The following is a 25308-nucleotide window of genomic DNA, read 5'->3' on the forward strand; positions in this document are numbered from 1 at the left end:
CAGCCATTTTAAAATCAGGTATACCTGTTGTTATGGTTGAATCGTCTCCCTGATTTTCCTCCTAATTCTGATAACCAAGAAAAATCTACAATAGCTCATTCCCGTTGAACACAATTATTCAAATCAAAATATTTTTCATCAAGTATGACCATCATGGCACATGAAGAAATGCATTCCATGAGGAATAAATTTTCATTGGGTTAGAAGGCAGTTGGCAAAACAGCACAACTCCAGCGACGAAGAAGAGAAAATCTGCAGGTGCTGAAAATCCAGGCAACACACACAAAAAGCTGGAGGAACTCAGCAGGCCAGGCAGCACCCATGCACCACCGTCATACAGTTGGCATTTCAGGCCAAGACCCTTCACCAGGACTGGAGAAGAAAAGATGACTCCTCCAGTATTTTGTGTGTATTGCTCACAGCTCCAGCAACCCAAATGCAAATGACAGTATAAAATGTACGCATTCTCCCTGTGAAACTGAACATCACGTGTTCTGGTTTCCTCCCACATCCCAAGGACAGGCTGGTTGATTGGTTACTATAAGTAATCAAGTGGTAAACAAGCGGAGGAACAAGACTGATGGGATTTGTTCTGAGAGCTAGCCTAGATGCAACGGGCTGAATCACATCCTTCTATGTTGCAAGGGAACATGAAAACACTAAAATCTATAAGTCTACAATAAATGTAGAGGTGAACAATTTTAAATCAGTAAAAAAAACAAAGATGAGGAAGAATTTCTGTATCCAGAGGGTGGTGATGGTGAGTCAATGTTATGAACTATTGGATAAGGCCATGCTATTGGCACATATTATTTAATATTCTGCGGAGTTACAGAACAATTGAACATGCAAAAACATCAGGAAGCATACCCACTAGAACCTGGGAAGACACTCGATAGATACACCTGGAGGAAATCTGTTCAAGAGGGGAATGCACTACATCAGAGTGACCTGTGCTGTACTGCAGAGAACAAACTTCTAACCACAGCCACCATTTATTCTTGCCCATTCTGCATCAGAATATGTGGATCCTAGATCAACCTCTACACTTATTAAGGACCCACCAATAGACAACCCCTCAGAGAACATCATACTTGACCCAAGGGATTGTACTACTACTTTATGATGGAGAGATAAAGCAACTGAAGGTGAATTGACCTCCAACAATACAACATATTCCTTTACTATAGGCTCGACTCAAGTCTATTTCCTCCTTATCTCCACTAATTTTAATTCTACTAACACTCCTAGTTGCCACATTCAGTTAAAAGCTGTTTTGAGACCAAGTACAATTGCGCTCTCCTCATCTCACAGAAACATAGATAGAAACATAGAAAACCTACAGCACAATACAGGCCCTTCGGCCCACAAAGTTGTGCCGCACATGTCCCTACCTTAGAAATTACTAGGGTTACCCATAACCCTCTATTTTTCTAAGCTCCATGTACCTATCCAAAAGTCTCTTAAAAGACCCTATTGTATCCACCTCCACCACCGTTGCCGGCAGCCCATTCCACGCACTCAGCACTCTCTGAGTAAAAAAACTTACCCCTGACATCTCCTTGGTACCTACTCCCAAGCACCTTAAACCTGTGCCCTCTTCTGGCAGCCATTTCAGCCCTGGGAAAAGGCCTCTGACTATCCACACGATCAATGCCCCTCATCATCTTATACATCTCTATCAGGTCACCTCTCATTTTCTGTCGCTCCAAGGAGAAAAGGCCGAGTTCACTCAATCTGTTTTCATAAGGCATGCTCCCCAATCCAGGCAACATCCTTGTAAATCTCCTTTGCACCCTTTCTATGGTTTCCACATCCTTCCTGTAGTGAGGCGACCAGAACTGAGCACAGTACTCCAGGTGGGGTCTGACCAGGGTCCTAGATAGCGGTAACGTTACCTCTTGGCTCCTAAATTCAATTCCACTTTTGATGGAGGCTAATACACCATATGCCTTCTTAACCGCGGAGTCTACCTGCGCAGCAGCTTTTAGTGTCCTGTGGACTCAGACCCCAAGATCCCTCTAATTCTCCACACTGCCAAAAGTCTTACCATTAATACTATATTCTGCCATCATATTTGACCTACCAAAATGAACCATTTCACACTTATCTGGGTTGAACTCCATCTGCCATTTCTCAGCCCAGTTTTGCATCCTATCAATGTCCCGCTGTAACCTCTGACAGCCCTCCACACTATCCACAACACCCCCAACCTTTGTGTCATCGGCAAATTTACTAACCCATCCCTCCACTTTCTCATCCAGATCATTTATAAAAGTCACAAAGAGTAAGGGTCCCAGAACAGATCCCTGAGGCACCGACCTCCAAGCAGAATATGACCCATCTACAACCACTATTCTCATTTCTGGAATTCAGCTGTTTTGTTCATGCTTAGGCCAAGACTATAACAATATCAGGAGCTAAGTGTTCCTGGTATTCCTATACCAGGCATATGTTGGAAGATGATTAGAGTCAGTTGATTAACCTAATAACATTCACATGTTCAGCATCACACAAATCACACCTCTGCATAAAATATGAGATCACAGGCCACAGGCATACTGAGGTTGCCTGTCTCCTGCCCCACCCTGAAAGATGCCTAAAACAGATTTGTGAAGGTCATCTGGAGCAGGCGATCCTTCTTCTGCATGACAAACTATCAATAGCCACACTGCTGAATGCAATCCCCACAGTTTGACACCTTAATTAGCTGACTGATCGCCATAGATACTGTCTGGCCACAGTGCAATAACAAGAGCTAGCAGAAAATCAACATTGTTCAGCCAATATGGCATTTAAATGCAAATGTGTACAAATTGCAAAATTACAAAATCCAGGGTGCACTCTTGAAAATCTGTGCTCCATCCAAGCCATTCCAGTACTGGAAAAAAAACAGGCATCGACCTGACAATGTGGAAAGTTGTTCAGCTAAAACTTTTTGACGAAAAAAAGAGCAAAACTAATCTGATTAATTACTCCCCACCAGATGACAGTCATCAGAAAAGTGATGGAATATGTTCAAAGTTCAAAATACATTTATCAAAGTATGTATACATCGTACAACCTTGAGTATGTATACATCATCCTGGCGAAGGGTTCCAGCCTGAAACGTCGACTCATCGTTTCCACAGATGCTGCCCGACCTACTGAGCTCCTTCAGCTTGTTGTGTGTTGTACAACCTTGAGATATGTCTCCTAACAAAGAAACCCAGAAGAACCTATATAAAAAAACAACGAACACCTCTAAACATAGAGAAAAAAAATCAAATCATGCAAACAATAATCACAAGTAAATTGCATCTGAACTGAAGTCCACAAAGAGAGTCCAAGACCCATAGTCCAGCATGGAACCAAGTAAACATCACAGAGCAGCCAGCTGGACAGGCCCGTCCCTCGCCTCAGGCCCCAATACTCTGACCTTTTCAATCTCACCCAGCACCTAAATATTCGTCCAAGTATCGGGTTCAGTCACTTCAGTAGGCTCTGGGGCCTGGACCTCGCCACTGTGATTCACCTAAACCCGACCTTTCTGATTTCGCCTGGCGCTTAAATCGATCGAACCTCAGGTCTTTCTTGCTCTTGGCTACAGGCCCTCTGCTTCACCTCGCCTCAATTCTGCCACATCAAATTGCCTCCAAGTTCAAAGAGAAGTTACAGACTTTTGATTGCAATGATTATTTACCAGCAAAAGAGTGATTAACAAAGTATTCAGTTGTTTTCCTTGTTTCATCTGCCACCAGTCAGAAGTCGTTGACATTCACCAGCGACATCTTAAACCAAAAAATGTCATCAGTATTTGCTTGCCGAAAAGTTAGTCACTGATGGTTAGGATTTAGACCCACCAATGATGATATATTTCCAGACCTTGATGTGAGCAACTTGGAGGGGAATTTGCAGGACGTAGTGGTAATCCTTGTCTTTCCTTCATTGGCTTTTAGCAGGCAAGACAGAGAGCAACGAGTAGGAGCATAAATAATGTTAACACAAGTGAGATTAGCAGAATACTGCTCCATTGAGCCACATCCTGGGGTGATACCCAGTAATCTGTGGCAGGACACATTGACAGACCACTGTGATATCCTGCGAATAGACATTAACTATATTATCCACAGCTCCAACAGCAGTCTGAATTTGCATGGTAATCTACAAAAGCTCTAAACTGAAATTTGAAATAGAATATATTCAGCAGGTCAGATAGGATTCAACAATCTGATCTTACCTGACAGTATGCTGAGCTGCTTTCGGTGTAATGCAAGCAGCAGCATCAGCAGTCAAATGCTACATCATGGTCAGTTCCATAGCCCTATGAACGGATTTAGCAACTATATCCCCCCCCCCTAAAAATGATGGGCACCAAGCTCAATGCAAAATATAGTCTTATTAGCAGGGTAAACAGGTGTCCATAAGACCACTGGGGGCAGAATAAAGCCTTTTAGGCCATCAAGACTACTCCGTCAGTTCATCATGGCTGATCCATTTCCCTCTCAGTCCCAGTCTCCTGCCTTCTCCCTGCAAACCTTCATGCCCTGACTAATCAAGAACCAATCAATCTCTGTTTTAAATATACCCAATGACTTGGTCTCAACACAGCTTGTGGCAATGAATTCTACAGATTCACCGCTCTCTGGCTAAAGAAATCCTTCCTTATTTCCATTTTAGATGGACATCCCACTATTCTGAGGCTCTGTCCTCTGGTCTTACACTCTCACACCACAGGAAACATCCTCTCCAAATCCACTCTATTGAGGTCTTTCAACGTTCGATAGGTTTCAATGAGATCACCACTAGTCTTCTACGTTTCAGTGAGTACAGGTCCAGAGACACCAAACACTCCCCATATGACAAGCCCTTCAATCCCTGAATCATTTTTGTGAACCTCCTTTGAACCCTCTCCAATGTCAGCACATCATTTCTGAAATAAGGAGCCAAAAACTCCTAAAATACTCCAAGTGAGACCTCACCAGTGTCTTAAAAAGCCTCAACATTACACCCTTGCTTTATATTCTAGTCCTCTTAAAATGAATACTAACTTTACACTTGCCTTCCTCACAACAGACTCAACCTGCAAATTAAGCTTTTGGGAACTCTGCATGAGGACTCCCAAGTCCTTTTGTACCTCAGATTTTTACATTTTCTTTCCATTTAGAAAAAAGTACACAACATCCACTGATTCTCCTTCATCTATCCTGCTTGCTGTTTCTTCAAAGAATTCCAACAGATTTGTCAGGCAAGGTTTTCCCTTAAGGAAACCATGCTGACTACGGCCTATTTTATTATTTGCCTCCAAGTACCCCAAAACCACATCCTTAACGATTGACACCAACATCTCCCAACTACTGAGGTCAAACTAACAGGCCTATGGTTGCCTTATGTTGGTTTTTAGAAGCTTCCCAATCCTCTAACTTCCCACTAGTTTTTGCTCTATTAAAAGCTGTCTTTGGCTTTTATGTTGGCTTTAAATTCCCTGGTCTGCCACAGTTACGCCATCCTGCCTTGAAAATACTTCTTCTTCTTTGGGATGTATCTATCCTGTGCCTTCTGATTTACTCCCAGAATCTCCACCATTCTCTGTTCAGCTATCATCCCTGATGGTGACCCCTTCCAAGCATGTTTGGCCAGTTCCTCTCTCCTGCCTCCGTAATTCCCTTTGCTCCACTGCAATTCTGATACATCTGACCTTAACTTCTCCATCTGAAATTGCAGGGTGAATTATATCATATTTTGATTGCTAACCCCTAAGAGTTCCTGTACCTTAGGCTCACTAATCAATTCCACTTGCACAACACCCTATCCAGAATAGCTGATCCCCTGGTGGGCTGAACCAGGAGTCACTCTAAAAAGTCATCTTACCAACATTCTACAAATTTGTCCTCTTGGAATCCAGCATCAACCTGATTTTCCCAATTTACCTGCATATTGAAATCTCTCATGACAATTACAACTTTGCCTTTTGACATGCATTTTCTATTTCCTGTTGTAATGCGTAGCCAACACCCTTGCTACTGTTCAGAAGTTGGTATATAACTCCCATCTGGGTCTTTTTACCCTTGCAGCTTCTTAGCTCTTCCCACAATAATGTACACCTTCTGATCCTGATCACCTCTCTTAAGGATTTGATTTCATTTTTTTTACCAACACAGCCACACCATCCCCTCTACCGACCTACCTATCCTTCAGATACAATGTGCATCCTTGAATGTTAAGCTCCCAGCTAAATACTTCTTTCAGACATGATTCAGTGATGCCCACATCATCATACACAACTTTCTGTAACTGTGCTGCAGAATTACCTACCTTATTCCATGTACTGCATGTTTTCAAATATAACACTTTCAGTCCTGGATTCATCACCCTTTTCGATTTTGTCCCCCTTTTACATTGCACCTCATCTCGTTGACTGCAATTTGGCCCTATCATCAGCCTGACTTTGCTAGCAGTCTCACTGCACACTGCCTGTTGGTAAACTAGCTACCCCATTCTCAGCCCTATCACTCTGGTTCCCATCCCCCTGCCAAATTAGTTTAAGCCCTCCTGAACAGGTCTAGCAATCTTGCCCGTAAGGATATTGGTTCCCCTTGCGTTCAGGTGTAACCAGTCCCTTTTGTACAAGTCATACCTTCCTCAGAAGAGGTCCCATTGATCCAGAAATCTGAACCCCTGTACCCTGTACCAGTACCAGTTTCCTTTTCTTCTCCTAACAGTCACCCAGTTACCTGCCTCCTGCAATCTAAGGGTGCCTACCTCCCTGTAGCTCCTATCTATCACTTACTCAGTCTCCCATATGAGTCAAAGGTTATTAAGCTACAGCTCAGTGCATCCCCAGAATTCCCACATTTCACACACAGAACAAAACCTAGCTCCTGAAGCTATTCTCACTGGAGTAACTGTACCCTAACAGATGAGGGACAAGAAATAAAGAACAATAAAAAACTTACCAGATACTTACCTCACCCACATCTGATGAGCCAAAGCCATTGCAACACTGGCCCACTCACAAAATGGTCACTCTGCTTGCCCCTGCCTTATTTTCATTCACCTGTTCTAATGAGTATTATTCACTAATTGGGTGCAGTCCAAACTCCGAAAACTGCCGCAAAGCGCTGCCTTTTTAATCTTCAATTGCCCAAACTTGTGTGAAGTCGCCGCTCCTCCTTGTGCTCCAGTTCACTGACCAGACAGTCCCATCTCCAAAACCTGCCATGAAGCACTGCCTTTTTAAGCTACAATCGTGAACCTATGAGAACCTCTTGACCTTTTATGCAAAGTGTAGAGGAAAGCTGGACCTTTCATTCCCTAAAGCATTTAAATGAAATTTTCAAGACTTGCATCAAACTTTTAAAATGATGTTATCAAAACAAACTGTAATGACAAATGGAGTGAGTGCAGTTCATCTCTGATCTAATTGAATGATGTTGCAAAAGGACTGAAATGTCTTCTCCTAGTCCTTCTGTCTTCTCCTCATCCTTTTTCTGAAATTATAGATGTCTTAAATGTTTTGTATAATTTCTTACAGAGCCACATAAAGGCTAATATAAATTAAATTTACAAATAAAATTATTGAAACAGATTAAATTATTCCAATTCAATTTACAAAATGAGGTATATTTTTGGGCTAAAATATGATCATTTTCAAATAAGGTGATAAAAGTTGACAGCCTGTTTATGTTGGCAATGATTTCTGTGAGCACAATGAAAATCATCTTTCCTGGGACTTCAGCATTTTTAATTGTAAATTGAACTTCAAGGAACCAGAAAATATATTAAAGAATTCAAAAATGTTTATTCTGTTTAGGGGAAGAAAGGACAAAACAATCTACTTGAAGTTTCATTTCTACTCATGAAAGAAGTGGGTAAATGTCACACAACACAAAACGACACAAATAATGCATGATTCTAATCACAGTTGTAATAAGCAAAGGATTTTCAAATTGGTTTGTCTTTTACAGTATTAGTGCTGTAAATCTGTCTGACATTTATACGAGTACAATTTTAAAAATAAAGCTTGTCTATCTTAGCACAATGACAACAATCATTTTAGGAAAAAGGCGTACAATAAAATAGCTCTTATCAAACATATACATTTCTTAAAATTCATACAATAAAATACGGCATTTTTAAATTTTGTTTAGAAAGCATTAACTAACCCTCTGGGTGCCACTATAATTCAAAATAACCATAAAAATATCCAAAATAGCATAGACTTTATTGAAAGCTGTTGAATTTATTTAAGTATATCCATCTTGCTGTGATTTAATATTTTGAAGCAGTTGATTTTTGTTATCTTACATTTGAAATAAGTATTTGTGAGAGAAAGGGGTTGCAGAATTACAGAAGAAGAAATAGCCATTGCATTTCTATCATTTTAAGAAATATAGATACATTGCGATAACAATTCATTATGACTTTTTAAAAATTTCTTCTGTTCCACATGGATGTCTTGAAGCTTATTAAGAATAAATACTATATAGTTCAACAATCTTGCCCTATGAATTGGTATAGTTTAAGCCTGACAGCTCAGAGGCATCTGAATTCATGGCAACAAAGCTAGATCTTGAATCCCACAGTTTCCTATTAAACTGAAGCCACTAGGCCATCATAAATCTAATCCATCTGAATGAAAGCCTTGTATCTAAGCGCATCAATCATGTCTTACTCATAGAGATAGGCTCACTTCTAAAAAAAAGCGCAGCAAATCGCATCTGAACCATTGGAATTTGTTGAGGTGGGGTTTTATTATTTCAAAATAAAAATATTTATTTATTGTATACCCTTTAAACAACCTGATTTCTTCCAAAATCTATGCTACCAATCCATAAACGTCTCCCACTGATAGCAATTAGCTTATACTTGACAAATGCATACTGCATTTCATGGTAAATCACTGTAATTAGGGCAGATCAGCTTACAGTCATGGATCTTACTCAGAATAATGTACTGTTTGATAATGTAATTCAAAACTATACACAACTACTTACTTTATACTCAGCCATGCTCAGGTGATACTTAACATGGAGAAAGATTAACGTAGAATATCTGACATGTGTTTCTCTATTGATTTTGTAAAAACAAATTCTCTGACCTACAAATGGATAAAAATTTATTGATTGTACCAGGTACTGCCATTAATATATTTTGCTATGATCCTACAGTTCTAACAATGGGTTTTGCTGTAGAAATCTATTTATTGTTTCAGACTACTTGAATATTTTTTCTCAGAAATTAAAATATGATTTTAACTGTTAGGTGCTAAAGGCAATGCGTGTTATAGTCAGTGAAATAAGGTGCATTTCTGACAATAGGTTGTTCAAGTACTAACGTGCCAGCTCGATCTTGCTCCTCACTGACTGTAAATTGCCAGCTTAGTCAGTATTGATAAATACACAGTTTTGTGTGAAGACTTTTGTCTAGTTTCACTGTGTGCATTTGAAATAAAGCAAAATATCAAATATCTAAAATGCTTTTGACTTCAGAAATGGAACAGTGTAGAAAAAAGTCAAGCAAATGAAGATTGTAGGAAAAGGTGCTCACACACTATAGCAATGACAGTGAGTTTTTCACTGCACCTATTTGTATATGCAACTTGCCTTACAGGGAGGCCCAAATGCATTACACTCATGTGTTTATACTTTCTGCAGCTAAAACAGAAGGAAAAGAAAGATTCTAGGAAAAAGGATTACCATTGGAACAACATACTAACTGCCTGCACCACTCTGTCAACTACAAGAGGTATGAATGGATTGTTTAATTTGGCCCAAGGAATTTGTTTGATTTGGGAAGGCGGAGCTTAGGAGGGTTAATGGTGCCTAACGGTGGCTCCTTTACTTGCATCTTCGGAAACAGCTCTATTTCCATCTTTAATACCTCTATTTTTCTCTTTCAGGGTTCTTTTGAAGACCCTGACCTGGAGTTACATGCTGACTATGGTTCTTTGCAGGAATGGGACCCGCTCTTGGGTTTCACAACTGGCTGTTGCTCCACTCGCCTTCGGAGGACTGAGTTTTCATGGCTCTGGAGATGGGGGGATCGGATTCGGTGTCCGAGCAGAAGACGGGTGTGTTGTGGGACATGGAAGACGCTTTTTCTTCGCAATCATCCACGAAAACAGGGGAGTGCCCTCAAAGAATGAATGACAGTTAAATGTTAGAACCCCAAAGTCCCCTCCAGCTCCCCTTCCTCCCAGAGACCCGAGATCTTTGGGCACAGAGTTCAGAAAAAGCCACGCAACAGACTTTTAACATCATAAACCAGCGATTTGTTTCTTATGTCTCCCCTCTTGCTGTGAAACAGAGACACCTCTTTCTCTCTTATTAGGGAGAGAGAGAGAGCCTGTGGTATGTCGAATGCCAGGCGAACAAGTAGTCTTTGGAGTACTGCAAGCCTGTGCCTTTGCTGTTGCTTTGCTCACGCTTGAGTGCTCGGAGGCGGGTGCCAATGCATTTTTTTGCCAGTGAGGCGAGGGGGGATTGTTGCTTGCTGCCACTTACACGTGGGAGGGAGGGGAGCTGGGGGGACTTTGGGGTTCTAACATTTAACTGTCATTCATTCTTTAAGGGCACTCCTCTGTTTTCGTGGATGATTGCGAAGAAAAAGCATTTCAGGATGTATATTGTATACATTTCTCTGACACTAAATGTACCATTGAAACCTTTGAATTGTGTCTAACACAGATATTTGACAGCATTGTTGTGCCTGTTATTCAGGTACATTCAACTGATTTGAACAAATGGGTTATCATAGTTATTGGTAACCAAAACCATCAACACATTCAAATTTTTGACCCTGCCCCTTTTAGTCATATTCATACTTTATTGATCCCGGGGGAAATTGGTTATAAAAAAAATACAACAAATAACTAAGTTAAAAAGTTCAAAAGTAAGGAATTACGGAGCAACTGTAACCGGTTGCATGCACGACCGGCGCATGCGTAATTTTCAACTTGGCATAACCATTTGGTATACCATTGGCTGATGTGATGTTCCAAGAAGCATGGAATTAATTAGTTCATCAGTGAGTACAACAAATTGTTCAATCACTTTTACTGCTGTGCAACAACAGAAGGTTATAGAATACCAGGGCTACATTATCCAAAGTACCTTATTTGAGAGACGACAATCTTTAGGACAAATTGAGGTTTCAAAATATGCTTTGCAAGTGCAAATCATATTTTCCACAAGGAATCCTTTGTACCTACTATTCAGATAGTATATCACTTTTATCCTTTTATCTCCTGGAATAAGAAGAGCTACCTTTGAATAATATATGTACCTGCACTCAGTGGCCAGTGTGACTAAATATATAGAATTTATGCAGTTCTACATTTCACCTTTTGTCCAAGCTATATGCACAGAACATCAATTCATATTACAATGCTATATCTAAGATGCATCTGTCATGACATACATTGGAACGTACCAATGTTATTTTGTAAAAATAGCAGAATAAGCAGTAAGAAAGGACAAGTGAAAAGATGTAGGTAATAAATAAATAGTTCTGAGGTAAAAGATTTAGAATGTTCTGCAAAGTATCTTGGTCTTCAGTGCTTCAGATCTGGAAGTATTTGATGTGTTCTTTTTGTAAGCAGAGAATTACCCAGGACATACATTTGAAACACAAATTGACAGATGTGTCAAATATGAAGTAACCATGCAGGTCACAAAGTGACCTAAGCTATCTATTACAGTGGCTGTACATTCAAGGGTTTTAGTACTAAACCAGCTAAATAATGTGCCTGGTTTCAGCTGCAGTATATGCCACTCAGCAATGAAAGATCTGTAATAACAGCCTTAGAACAACTAGGTTGTGTACAGATGCCACTGGTTACTGTGACAGTAATGTCATTGTTTAAAAGATCTTGCAAGATCCAGAAGATTAAGATGCATGGGATCCATGGTGAATTGGCTGGTTGGTTTCAGGGCTGGCTTGCCCATAGAAGACAGAGGGTAGAGGTCAACGGGAGTGATTCCAGCTGGAGGTCTGTGTTTACTGGTGCTCTGCAGGGATTTGTCCTAATTGTGATATACATAAATGACCGAGATGAAAATCTAGATGGGTTATATACTGTCAAGTTTTAAGTTTTCAGATGATATGAAGATTGGCAGTGTTGTGGATAGTGTAAAGGACTGACAAAAAATACAGCAGGATATAGATCAGTTGCAGATATGGGCAGAGGAATGGCAGATGGAGTCCAACCCAGCCAAATGTGAAGTGTTGCACCTTGGTAAATAAGGTGTAAAGACAGGATACACTCTTAGGGCAAGACCTTTAACAGTGTTGATGAGCAGTGCCAACTTGGCATACAAGTTCATAGCTCCCTGACCCTGAAAGTGGTTTCATAGATTGACAGGGTGGTTAAGTAGGCAAATCGCATGTTTGCCTTTATTGGTCAAGGCATTGAGTTCAAAAGTCAGGAAGTTATGTTGCAGCTTTATAAACTCTAGTTAGACTGCATCTGGAGTATTGTACACAGTTCTGGTCGGCCAGGAAGGATGACAAGGCTTTAGAGAGGGTTTATCCGAATGTTGCCTGGATTAGAGGATGTGCTATAACGAGAGGCTGGACAAACTTGGGTTGTTTTCTCTAGAGCGGCAGAAGCTGGAAAGAGATCTGATAGAGGTTTATAAGATAATGAGAGGCATAGATAGAGTAGGTAGACAGGACCTTCTATCCAGGGTTGAAATGGCTTATACCAGAAGGCATATATTTAAGGTGAGAGGGGACAAATTTAAAGGAGATGTGAGGGGCAGGTGTTTTACACAGACAGTGGTGGATGCCTAAAATGCACTGCCTGAGGTGATGGTAGAGGCAGATGAATTAGAGATTACTAAGAGATGTTTAGATAGGCACATGATTGTGAGAGAAATGGAAAGATATAGACATTGTGCAGGCAGAAGGGAATTTGTTTAGATTACTAATTTAACTGATTCAACTCAACATTATGGGCTGAAGGGCCTGTTCATCTGCTCTACTGTTCTATGACCTATGTATTGCATTCAAGGCGAAAGGTAACCACTTTCATATTTTGAATTTATTTGGACATGGACTTCACTTGCAAAGGTGGTATTTTTGATGGCTCTTGAGCTGTTGAGGCAGTTAAGAGTCACCCACACTGGACAGTCTGGAGTCAAATATGGACTAGATCTATATGATAATCGTGGTAGAATTCCTTCTCTGGATGGCATTATTGGAACTTGATATGTTTTTATGACAATCCAAGGGTTTCATGATAGCCATCGTGGGTACCAAGGTTTTTATTCCAGATTTATTTAGCTAATTGCATTGAATTTAAATTTTTCAGATGCATGAGTGAAATCTGAACTTCAGATCAGGACACTAGTCAAGATTTAGTCTGGAAAACAGCACAATAACTTAGTCACTGTGTTACAGGCTCATCAGGGTTGATTTTGCCAGTAAGCTTCTCCATTAAATCTGGAGTAAGATTTGATGCTCATGTTACTCTGTCAGCACTCCATACCATTTGCCATTTTTCTGCATTGTTTTCTACAGTAATTATAACTTAATTACAAAAGAGATAACTATTTGTAATTGCAGGTGAGTCAATAAAGAAGGGAAACTTTAGAGAAGTCAATAAGGGCAACTTATTCTTCAGTATGCCAATTAACTAAAAGTTTTTGAAGTAATGATTGCAAATGTGCTAAAAATGAAAAAAAAAACTCGGAGTATTAACTATTTCTCATGCAAAGCCTGATCTGTAATGTTTATCTGGCACAGGAGTTCCCAACCTGGGATCCACAGACCCCTCGGTTAATGGTAAACTCCACGACATAAAAAAGGTTGGGAACCCCTGGTTTGCAATATCTTGTTTCTGATCCTGCTAACCAATACTTCGCATTTAATTTGCTTCATGTACTGTTCTTCCCATAAATCACAATGAACAGGATAATGCCTATGAGGTCTTCTGAGACATTGTTGGTATCAAAATTATAGGATCAGCAAATTTCAAAATTTAAAACTAAAACAATAGCCAGGCTTAATTTGCTCAGAATTATACTAAATTAACATTTTTCAGAATTTCAAAATAATGGTGTATTTCCTTTTAAAGGTCAACTCTTTCAATAATAAATTAATTATATTGAAATGGCAAATTAAGTACCATTATATTTCTGATTCCAGTCACTAACCAATTTAGTACTATAAAACTTTGTATTAGTTCCTATTAGTTATTGACAGAGGAACTCATCCAGACTACACTGCTGCGTTCTTTTGACTTAAATTTTTGATCTTTGAACACAAACACACGCAACTGATGCTATTTAAAAACTGTTCAACAACCGTCTCCTGCCCCAATTAAGTGGCATAATGTTCCAAATAAGTAGAAGGGAATCCCAACTATTTTCTCAACTAGTTTTTGTTCTTTAAGAGTTGTCCCTAATAAGCAGCTGACCCAATTAACCAATGGCCCAACTAACCAGAATCCACTGTATCACTATTCCAACAGTAATGCTATTTCTGGCAGCAGTATAAAAGCAATTAGTACTAAAAATGAAGCTGGTTTAGCAAATAGTCATGACTACTTGTTAAACCAAGCAACAAAAATGAATGTGCAATTCATGGTACACATCCAAAATAATTCTACTATCACCTGTTAAATTTCCTACCAGATTAACTACCAGAATAAAAGATAAAATAGAAGTCAATAAAGCTGCACAAACACGAAGTTGTTTATATTAAGTTTCTGTGAAATTGTTTATAAAAGTTAATTTCAACCTGACCATAGACAGAAAAGGGAGCCAGTAAATACAGTATTTATACCATTGTCAACCCATTGCTAAGTGGAAAGTTTAAAATTATCTCTTCAGGGAATCTTGCTAACTTGCTTACCTGGTGAGGCTGACAATGCGGCTGCTGCTAATAGCCGGTAAAGCAAATGCATCACAGCTGAGTCAATTTTCCTCCCTCTCAAAGCTCAGTGGTAATAATGGGTCATTGACTTCAGCTTTGTCACTTGCAGGAAGTGGCACTGCTAATTTAGATCAGATCACATTATTTATTGGTTAAAAAGGCCATTGACCTGAAACAACTCTTGAAATGACTCTTTCCTCCTTCTCCACAGATGTTGCCTGAATTCCTAATTGTTTCAAATATTTTCTGTTAATGCAATACTTTTTATGCTGTTTGCTTACAGGAATAAATAAACTAGACAAGTACATTCCCATTAGGCAGCTTCTTCGAAACTATGAAATACAACAACACTATGAAACACGGCATACTATAACAGTTATATTCAAAAATATCAACGTTTCTCTTTGAAAAATGCTCTAAATATAACATATATTATATAAAAGTCTCAAAGTGCATCACATTTCTTTCTGTCTTGTTCTAAGTTTGAATTACTCTTTCATAAAATAAAATGGTCTTTTTTGTGGTGGGTCTGGAGGCGAAGATAAAAATACATGTGGTTAGTTTAACTGTTATAACTTCAGTTTTGAACCAAGCATGTTGCTGTAAGTGAGCAATTAGCAATAAAACAGTGCATTGGCTTTGCTTGCACAAATATGGATGGCTAGAAGTGTTAGAGGGAACAAAAATAACCTTACTGACCTAACCGCAACATCACATTTTGTGCTTTCATTTACTTTTTCATTCATTGCACCCAATAGATATTCTATGGCACTTACATACAAAGAGGCAACAAATGCTAAAATGTAATCTGTAATGCAATTACTTTTCTATACACAAATCCAAAACTGATAATCAGGTAAAAGCTGGAGCATTATCTTAATTAAAAGTGTGCCAAACTGCATGGATTATTGAAGACATATTCATGCTCTCTAACAGCATTATAAAACTTTATCCCATATTTCCATCACACCTATTTTGGTTTTCTGCTAGAATCACAAGTCTGGAGTTTCCCTTTTGGATGTAACCTGAAGCAGATTCTAAAACTGCAACAAGTCTGATAGCCATAGTATTTTGCTGGTGAAAAATTATGCCCAAAAAGTCTCCCAAATTCATTAAAATGAATATAAGCTGGGCTTAATTAACATTGAGTATATTTTTCTTTTGACGCTTAAGATGCAAGTTTTTCTGTTCATTAAGCTATTATTCTTGTTCATTAGCCAGAAAAGCCTGTTTTGATAACCTGCACTTTAAGAAACTATATATCTTATGCAAAATTCACCCGACCTATATCAATGCTTAAAGGGTTAAATTATGGACCAAAATGTATTAACTTGACTGGCATTGTCCTGAGGCTAGAAGGTTAAGAGATAATGCAATTGAATATTTTACAACATGAAAGGGATTCTACAGAATCAATGGTAAGACTACTTCATCTTGTAGGGGGTACCAGAGCAAAGGGTATAATTTTACTATTAGAATTCATTCAGTTAGCAATGAGATCAGAATTATTTGTTCGCATAGAGGATAAAGGAAATTTAGAATTCACTCTGCAGAATGGCATGTTATTTGAAATTTCCAAGTTTAAGAGTGATAGAATTTCATTTGGTAACTGTACCAAATGATATGTAAAAGACAAGTAGTGGGAATAAAGTATAGAGTGGCCTTTATATAGCAGAAGGGCCAAATAACTTTTAAGAGATGAATGACCAATAATGTATTTTGTGCCAAAAGCCACTATATAGAAATATACAGAACTCACAAGACAAAACTTGGCTACGGTTCTATGTTGGTGTGCATGATCTTCTACCCATCATGAGTTTCATCCACTCCAGTACAGGTGTCCATCCATTCCTTTTTCCTCCATGTACTTAGCTAACTTCCTCTTAAAAGTCTTATGTTCCCAGCTCAGCTATACCAAGCAGAAGCAAGTTTCCCATTCTAACAAATACCTGGATTTAAAAAAATCTGTTTTTTAATTTAGTATCTTTTTTAATTTAATATTTAATTTATATTTATAACTCCTGGTTTTAGAGTTCCTCACAGATGGATTATAATCTCCACCTCTGCACTATGAAATCCTTTCATAATTGTAATGACCTCCATTCAGCCATCCTTCAGCTTGTCATATCTGAAGAAGAGTACCAAGATGTTCAATCTTTTTTGATAGTTATAACCTCTCAGTTATGGTATCGTACTTGTAAATCTCTCTTGCAGAGCAGTCACCTTCAAGGTAACGTGAGTGAGATATATGATCAAAATGAGTGAGATGGATTGAAAACCTATTGCTATGTATGAAATTCTGTACATTTTTAGGAATAAAATCTACCAAACAGGAAATATTTTTAACAGTAAAATGAATGTGTTTGTGCTCAAATGCTAAGAGGTGATGACATCCTTGTTATGTTAGCACTGTTTTCTGGAAGAAGAATAGCATGGTGCAGCATTCCTACAGCATCAACTCACATCAAAACAGAAAATATAAAGTATGTCTAAGTGAGGATAAGCAGGAAAAATTGCTCAAAAATTTGCAATTATTGGGCCACTTGCCTGTAAATTAATGTCTGATTAGTAAGGCTAAAGTCAAATAAATTTCATAGGCAGAATACAAGTGCTGATGGAACTACATAACAGGTTTAGTACTACCATACTGTCTAGGTTTAATGGTGTGCCCAAATATCTGATTTGCAAGAAAATCTAGGAGGATCAAGGAAACTTAGGCAAACTCTGCTTATCTTTGTGACTAACAAATTGTTGAATTTGTCTGCACCCATACTATGACTAACTTGTGTGCAAATAGACAGAAAACTCCAGACTTAGATGCATACGTTGAATTCACAGTTTCCGACAATCTCCTTACCTTGCTGAAAACAAAACATTTACCACTAAATATCATCCACTAGTTTTGTGCCATTAATGCCTCGGTAAGTTACACGGCTTGGTCGTACCAGAACTCCATAATTTGGTTTACAAGTAAAATAACGTTTTTCTCCCACAGAGCCATCATTTTTTCCTTTCGGTGAACGCAGTTCCAATCCAAGCCATACTCCCGGAGCAAAGTCAGTAGGTCCAATGTATCTAATGATTGCCATTTCACTGGAGCTGCTCAGTAGGACCTGTGACCCTTCATGTAACTTCACATTTCCCTCGGTGGTACTTGTGCTGCTCCAACTTCGCCTCATGGTTTGATTTTTTGGCCTAGAAACAGGAAATAGATGTTATTAAGAGTAAATCAGGCAGATTATGATGAGACATCTCTGCCCAAAACATTAGCCTCACTTTCCTGTGCACCTACAAATCAACCTGCTCTACATTTCTAGTATATCTGTTTTATTTATATCAGATTTCCAGCATTGTGCTTTTTTAATCTCTGTGAAGCACATTTTGACTTTAAGTAACTTTAATCTTCAAGGCTGACAGCTGAAAGAAACAACTGCCTATGATGAAACTGATTCTATCAAATTAAGATCCAATTTAATCTACTGGAAAGTGCATATCCCTATAAAAGCTGTTTCTACTGTTTGGATGTTAATTACTCTATAGGTACTGCAAAGGCACAAAATCCTACTCCCAGCAGACTGCAATAATACAAATTTCGAGGGTTTGAAAGGAAATAATTGAAAGTTTTTACTTTCGTACTCTTTTGCTTCTCTACTAATTTCTCCTTGAACACTAACCAAGCCATTTTGGATGGAAATTGGCTACAAAAAAAGGCTATTCATATTGCAATACAAGATACATCCCTGTGATGTGGCCACCTTCTTTTTATGCGAAAATACTTCGATTCCATACCTGCTGGCCAGTATTTCACGACCCCCTCTTTTAGACACATGATAAGAAATCGCAGACTCTAGAGTGCAAACCTGTATTTTACTACTACAGAGCATAAATTGTATAAATACCTACCCAGGAAATTTGATTTAGATTAATATTTCAAGCTTCAATTGTTTTAAACTATACTTAATTTTTCTGCTAACCTAAAACGCTTCTACTTCCAAAGACATGTCTAAATATATAAAACATATTGCTCTTTATTCTTTCCACTAGCAGAAATATATAATAAATTTAAGTTTAGTAAAATATATCATTATATGCACCCTATAACTAGTTTCATGTGGCTTCATATCTTTCTTTACTTCAGAAAAAATGCAAGATGTCAGGACACTAAGGCACTGGCAGCTACTGTACTGTTTAATTACACTTATTAAAATATCTTTAACGGTGTTAAAATAATGCAGGTTGTGAAGACAATTTAATAGCCACTTTGTAGAATTGCTGCTGATGGCAGTTCTAGACTATACTGGCAGCACCATAGGATAAATAAGACTGGGGAGGGCCCATGAGAGTCTAGTCAGTGTTTATGTGTTTCATAAACAACTCCATTCAAATTGTAGTTAAAAAATATATTAATTACTCTTCTAACAGCTGGCATACTAACAACTATGGGTTCTATTTGTATGGTCCTGTCACTGGTTTTGTATTATGGTGCTGGGTTTGCTGTTTTGTAGTAGTGCTAAATAATGAGATCAATATTTTGTTCATGAGTGCACATATAAATACAACCACTATTTGCTTCATCAACAAAAATATGCCATCATTTTTGTAATATAGTCTTGTGTAATGATAAAAAGTAATAAAACAAATCACTCCCAGCTGGAGGCATTGTGCCATCTGAAGCTTCTCTCATTTTCTCCAACATTACAATTCTCCCTTTCATCATCATTAGGCTTCTTCAAAGAAACAAAATTCTTGCAAAATACTGTAGTACTAATAGAATTCAGTTGTTAGATGGCAGCATCCTGCCCTTATATAAAAAAACAATTACATACTTTTCACAAAAAATGTTAAAGCATTATAAGCCTCATTACAGACACAGTATGGAGTCCAGATTGTCAAAATATTTATCCAACATCAAATATTCATCACACACAACAATTTCTGAAATGTTAATGTTCAAACCCATCATTCAAACAACATTTATATTCTTATACTACCTTTAATGTGGTACAACATCTCAAGGCACAAGACAAAACTGTTCTCGGGCAAGATGAAATAGAGGCACGTGACAAAATGTTTGATCAAAGAATTAGGTTTAAAACAAACATTTGAAATCAGGAAAGGTAGGGGTAGGCAGGTTTAGCTGGCACTCCAGGGTTCATCCGAAGTACTTGCTGTTCCTTGTATACATTCCACTCCCGAAGAACACCTTTGATAGTTTCATCCAAAGTCATGCTGTTATTACCCAGACATTGGCTCATTTCTTTGTCTCTCTCTCTGAATGTTCGTAAAGTCAAAACTTAACCATGCATAATTCAACTATCCTGTTTGTCCCAAAGGTGAAAATGCCATATCCCCAGAAACATTTATGAAAATGCATCTGCTTCTACCTCTGTGAATTGAACAGAAGATCGAAGTGAATGGCAAAAAGTAGCAAAATCTGGGCTGCTGGCTTTAACCTCCCCAATATATAATAGGAATGACTGCCCATCCAGTGGTAGCTTCAAACGAGTTGTCATTCATTTTTGTTATATTTATTTATGGAACGTAGCTGTTACTGATAAATCAGTGACAAGGTGATCTTGGACAGGACATGCAAATAGTTAAAGTGAAACTAATGAAAGGAAAGAGTCTGGAACTAGGGAAAGTGTGGAAAATCTCTGGTGCTGTGATTGAGGGAAAGGAAACAGAAAAGGCAACTGAACAGATGGTCACAAGCAGAGAACTTCATGATGTCCTCACTATGAATGGTTTACAATAATGAAGAGAAGTCCTATGTGATCTTCGCATTCTTTAGAAGAATAAGCAATCTGACACAAGACGGGAGAGCTCAGTGGTGTTTTATGTGTCCAGTTAATCAATGACTAAAGCCTGAAATCTACCACAAAGACTTAAAGGTATGTACAGTATTTGAATGATATGCTCAGGGGCCAACTGATGTACAATTCTTTGCTCTCCTTATGTTGCATCATCCTAAAAATCTCTTTATTTTTAATGTTACCCTTCTTTTCCTCACAGAGAAAGTTGAATCAGAATCAGGTTTATTATCACCAGCATGTGTCATGAAATTTGTTAACCTGAGCAGCAGCAGTTCAATGCAATACATAATATAGAAAATAAGTAAATAAAATACAGTTATACATATATAGTAGTGCAAAAACAGAAATAAAATTGCAGCAACACACATCAAAGTTGCTGGTGAACGCAGCAGGCCAGGCAGCATCTCTAGGAAGAGGTACAGTCGACATTTCAGGCCGAGACCCTTCGTCAGGACTAAATATAAAATTGCAGTAAGGTCGTGTTCATGGTTTCAATGTCCATTCAGAAATTGGATAGCCAAGGGGAAGAAAGCTGTTCCTGAATTGTTGAGTGTGTGCCTTCAGTCTTCTGTACCTCCTTCCTGATGGTAACAATGAGAAGAGGGCATGTCCTGTGCAGTGGAGGTCTTTAATAATGGACACCGCCTTTTTGAGGCAATGCTCCTTGTAGATGTTTTGGATGCTATGGAACCCAGTGCCCATAATAGAGCTGACTAATTTTACAACTCTCTGCAGCTTACTACAATCCTGTGCAGTAGCACCCCCCTCATACCAGACGGTACTACAGCCTGTAGTAATGCTCCCCACTGTACATCTGTAGAAATTTTCGAGTGTTATAGGTGACATTCCAAATCTCCTCAAATTTTTAATGAAATATAGCCGCTGACTTGCCTTCTTTATGGTTGCATCGATATGTTGGGACCAGATTAGGTCTTCAGAGATCTTAACACTCAGGAACTTTTGGTGTGTGTCTGGAAAGTCCTGGCAAAGGTATAATAGCAAAGCAACAACATAGCAGTAAGTTGACCAGGGTGATTTTAATTTTGATTCCAGACTATTTCCACTGGGGGGAGAGAGCTACCGTGTTTCTGCTAATAAATCAAAGCAACTCAAAAACTTCTATAGGTGTACAGTGGAGAGAATTCTGACAGGCTGCATCATTGTCTGGTATGGGGGCAGGGGGCTACTGCACAGGACCAAAAGAGGCTGCAGAGGGTCGTAAATTTAGTCAGCTCCATCTTGAAAGTACCCAAGATATTTTCGAGGAGCAGTGTACCTGGCAGCGTCCATCATTAAAGACCCTCCAGCACACCCAGGACATGCCCTTTTCTCACTGTTACCATCAGGCAGGAGGTACAGAAGCCCGAAGGCACACACCCAGCAATTCGGGAACAGCTTCTTCTCCTCTGCCATCCGATTCCTAAATGTACATTGAACCCTTGAACACTACCTCATTTTTATAATATATATTATTTCTGTTTTTGCATGATTTTAATCTATTCAATATTGTATTTAACTACTTGATATACATATATATATTTACTGTAATCAATTTTTTTTTGCTATATTATCATGTATTGCATTGTACTACTGCCATAAAGCTAACACATTTCACAATATATGCTGGTGATATTAAATCTGATTCTGATCAAGTATAAATTGCATTAATGCAAGAAAACTGATATCTTATGAAAGATTACAATTATTCTTTCCAAACTGTGGAATCAGATGTGAACACCATGCTGAGTAAAATCTGGTAGGTAAAAGATAGAGTTCAGAAAAGGTAAATACTCAAATTATTTTTTGTGGTTCTAAGATGAAGAGAATACAGCATAACGTGGGCAGCTGCATAGTAAAAATGCACCTATCCCACCTTCTTCCTCGTCTGCTTTCTGCAGGCCAATGTTTCCCTGTCTCCCCTTTGCAGAGAGATACTGAACACAGGTGTAAAGCTTCATGGACTAATACTCATCTAATACTTACAATTTTTATCTCTACAATAGTATGACCTAAAGTATTATTGCCTGCCATATAGTAAGTAGCTACCATTTTTCTCTCCTCATTCTGTAGTAACATTGCTTTTAATAAGTAACTTAAAACTTAAAATTTACATATCTATCATGTGTGCAAGAGCTTCCACTGACATTGAACAGAGAGCTTGGAAGAAACGTAATAGAATTATTACCCCACAGTATTTTAAACCACAGCATTCATCAAAAATCAGTGCTACCATGCATAAGGCTGGAATGACATATGTTGCCTAGGAACTGCAGTTTACTCTTTCTCACTGTGTTAAACAGACCCTGTATATTCTTCATAGTAAAAAAAGGTTCGCAACTTTAACATCCACCTTCCGTCTAGAATTGCCCCAGCTCTTTTTCCCATCATTGCCAATTAACCCAAAAATGATTACAAGCAAGACCTAATGTATCCAAAGCAGCCTAAAAAACAAACACAAATGAGTCCAGTTAATAAGCGCACATTTTCAGTTATATTAAGAAATGATAAACATTAGCTTCATTGGTCATGTGTACATCAAAACATACAATAAACAGCACCAAATCAGGTCAGCAAGATTGACAGTCTGCAAGTATAGCCATGTTCTGACAAAAACATAGCATTCACACAACTTATGAACTCTAACTGTATGTCTCTGGAATGTCAGAGGAAATTGGAGCATCTGGAGAAAACCAACACAGTGACACAGAGAATGTACAAACTCTTTTCAGGCAGCAGCGGAAATCAATCCCCAATCAGTGACTGCTGGTGCTGTAAAGCAATTGTGCTAACTACTACACCCGAAATAGAGTAAAAGAGAAATAGTGAGCAAAGACGAGAGAAAATCTGCAGATGCTGGAAATCCAAGCAACACACACAAAATGCTGGAGGAAATTACAGACTTATTAGTCTGACATCGGTAGTTGGAAAGATATTGGAGTCAATCCTCAAGGACGAGGTTATGAAATACCTCGAGGTGCATGACAAGATAGGCCGAAGCCAGCATGGTTTCATGAAGGGAAGATCCTGCCTCACCAACCTATTGGAATTTTTTGAGGTAATCTCGAATAACATTGACAAGGGAGAGGCTGTGGATGTTGTGTATTTGGATTTTCAAAAGGCCTTCGATAAGGTGCTGCATATGAGGCTGCTTAGCAAGATGAGAACGCATGGAATTACAGGAAAGATATTGGAATGGGTGGACCATTGGCTGATAGGCAGAAAGCAAAGGGTGGGAATAAAGGGATCCTATTCTGATTGGTTGCGGGTTACTAGTGGTGTTCCGCAGGGGTCTGTGTTGGGGCCGCTTCTTTTTACAATGTATATCGATGATTTGGATTATGGATTATATGGTTTTGTGGCTAAATTTGCAGATGACACCAAGATAGGTGGAGGAGCAGGAAATGTTGAAGAAACAGAAAGGTTGCAGAGAGACTAAGTCAGTTTAGGAGAGTGGGCAAAGAAATGGCAGATGAGATACAATGTTGACAAATGTACAGTTGTACATTTTGGAAGGAGAAATAATCAGGCAGATTATTATTTAGATGGGGAGAAAATTCAAAAATTGGAAGTGCAAAGGGACTTAGGGGTCCTCGTGCAGGATACCCTAAAGGTTAACCACCAGGTTGGATTGGCGGTAAGGAAAGCGAATGCTATGTTGGCATTCATTTCAAGAGGAATAGTGTATATGAGTAAGGAGGTGTTGATGAGGCTCTCTGGGGCATTAGTGAGACCTCATTTGGAATACTGTGTGCAGTTTTGGGCCCCCTATTTTAGAAAGGATGTACTGATGTTGGAGAGAGTTCAGAGAGGATTTACAAGGATGATTCCTGGAATGCAGGGGCTAACATATGAGGAGCATTTGTCGGCTCTTGGACTGTATTCATTAGAGTATAGAAGAATGAGAGGGGATCTCATAGAAACATTTCGAATGTTGAAAGGGTTGGACAGAGTAGATGTGGAAAGGTTGTTTCCCTTGGTGGGTGAGTCCAGGACAAGAGACCATAGTCTTAGAATTAGAGGGTACCCAGTTAAAACAGAGATGAGGAGAAATTTTTTTAGCCAGAGGGTCGTGGATTTGTGGAATTCATTGCCACATACGGCTGTGGAGGCCCGATCATTGAGGGTGTTGAAGGAGGAGATTGACAGGTATCTAATTAGTCAGGGTATCAAGGGATATGGGGAAAAAACCGGAAATTGGTAGATGGGTGAATAGTTTAGCTCATGGGGGAGCTGCAGAGCAGACTCAATGGGCCGAATGGCCTACTTCAGCTCCTTTGTCTTGTGATCTTGTGAAGTGCCTGGATTAGGGAGCATGCCTTATGAGAATAGGTTAAGTGAACTCGGCCTTTTCTCCTTGGAGCGACGGAGGATGAGAGGCGACCTGATAGAGGTGTACAAGATTATGAGAGGCATTGATCGTGTGGATAGTCAGAGGCTTTTCCCCAGGGCTGAAATGGCTAGCACGAGAGGACATAGTTTTAAGGTGCTTGGAAGTAGGTACAGAGGAGATGTCAGGGGTAAGTTTTTTTTACACAGAGAGTGGTGAGTGCGTGGAGTGGGTGACTGGCGGCAATGGTGGAGGCGGAAATGATAGGGTCTTTTAAGAGACTCCTGGATGGCTACATAGAGCTTAGAA

The 25308-nt window shown here is 39.0% G+C and overlaps 1 protein-coding gene across 12 annotated transcripts in view; it reads right to left on the reverse strand.

Annotated features, from left to right (window-relative positions):
- Positions 1 to 3188: 3188 nt before the first annotated feature.
- The window catches only part of LOC140201202 (CAP-Gly domain-containing linker protein 4), a 339984-nt gene continuing 317864 nt past the window's right edge, over positions 3189 to 25308 (reverse strand). For 9 of the 12 annotated variants that reach the window (XM_072264923.1, XM_072264920.1, XM_072264921.1 and 6 more), the window contains one exon: positions 10547 to 18054. In XM_072264923.1, coding sequence (XP_072121024.1) covers positions 17742 to 18054 — 313 coding nt within the window. In that variant the 3' untranslated portion in view covers positions 10547 to 17741. Of the gene's footprint in view, positions 3219 to 10546; positions 18055 to 25308 lie in introns of those variants that run through there. The other 3 variants (XM_072264916.1, XM_072264915.1, XM_072264925.1) reach the window with 3 other exon arrangements.

This window comes from Mobula birostris, chromosome 8 (genome assembly GCF_030028105.1).
Source record: "Mobula birostris isolate sMobBir1 chromosome 8, sMobBir1.hap1, whole genome shotgun sequence".
Taxonomy (NCBI): Eukaryota; Metazoa; Chordata; class Chondrichthyes; order Myliobatiformes; family Myliobatidae; genus Mobula; species Mobula birostris.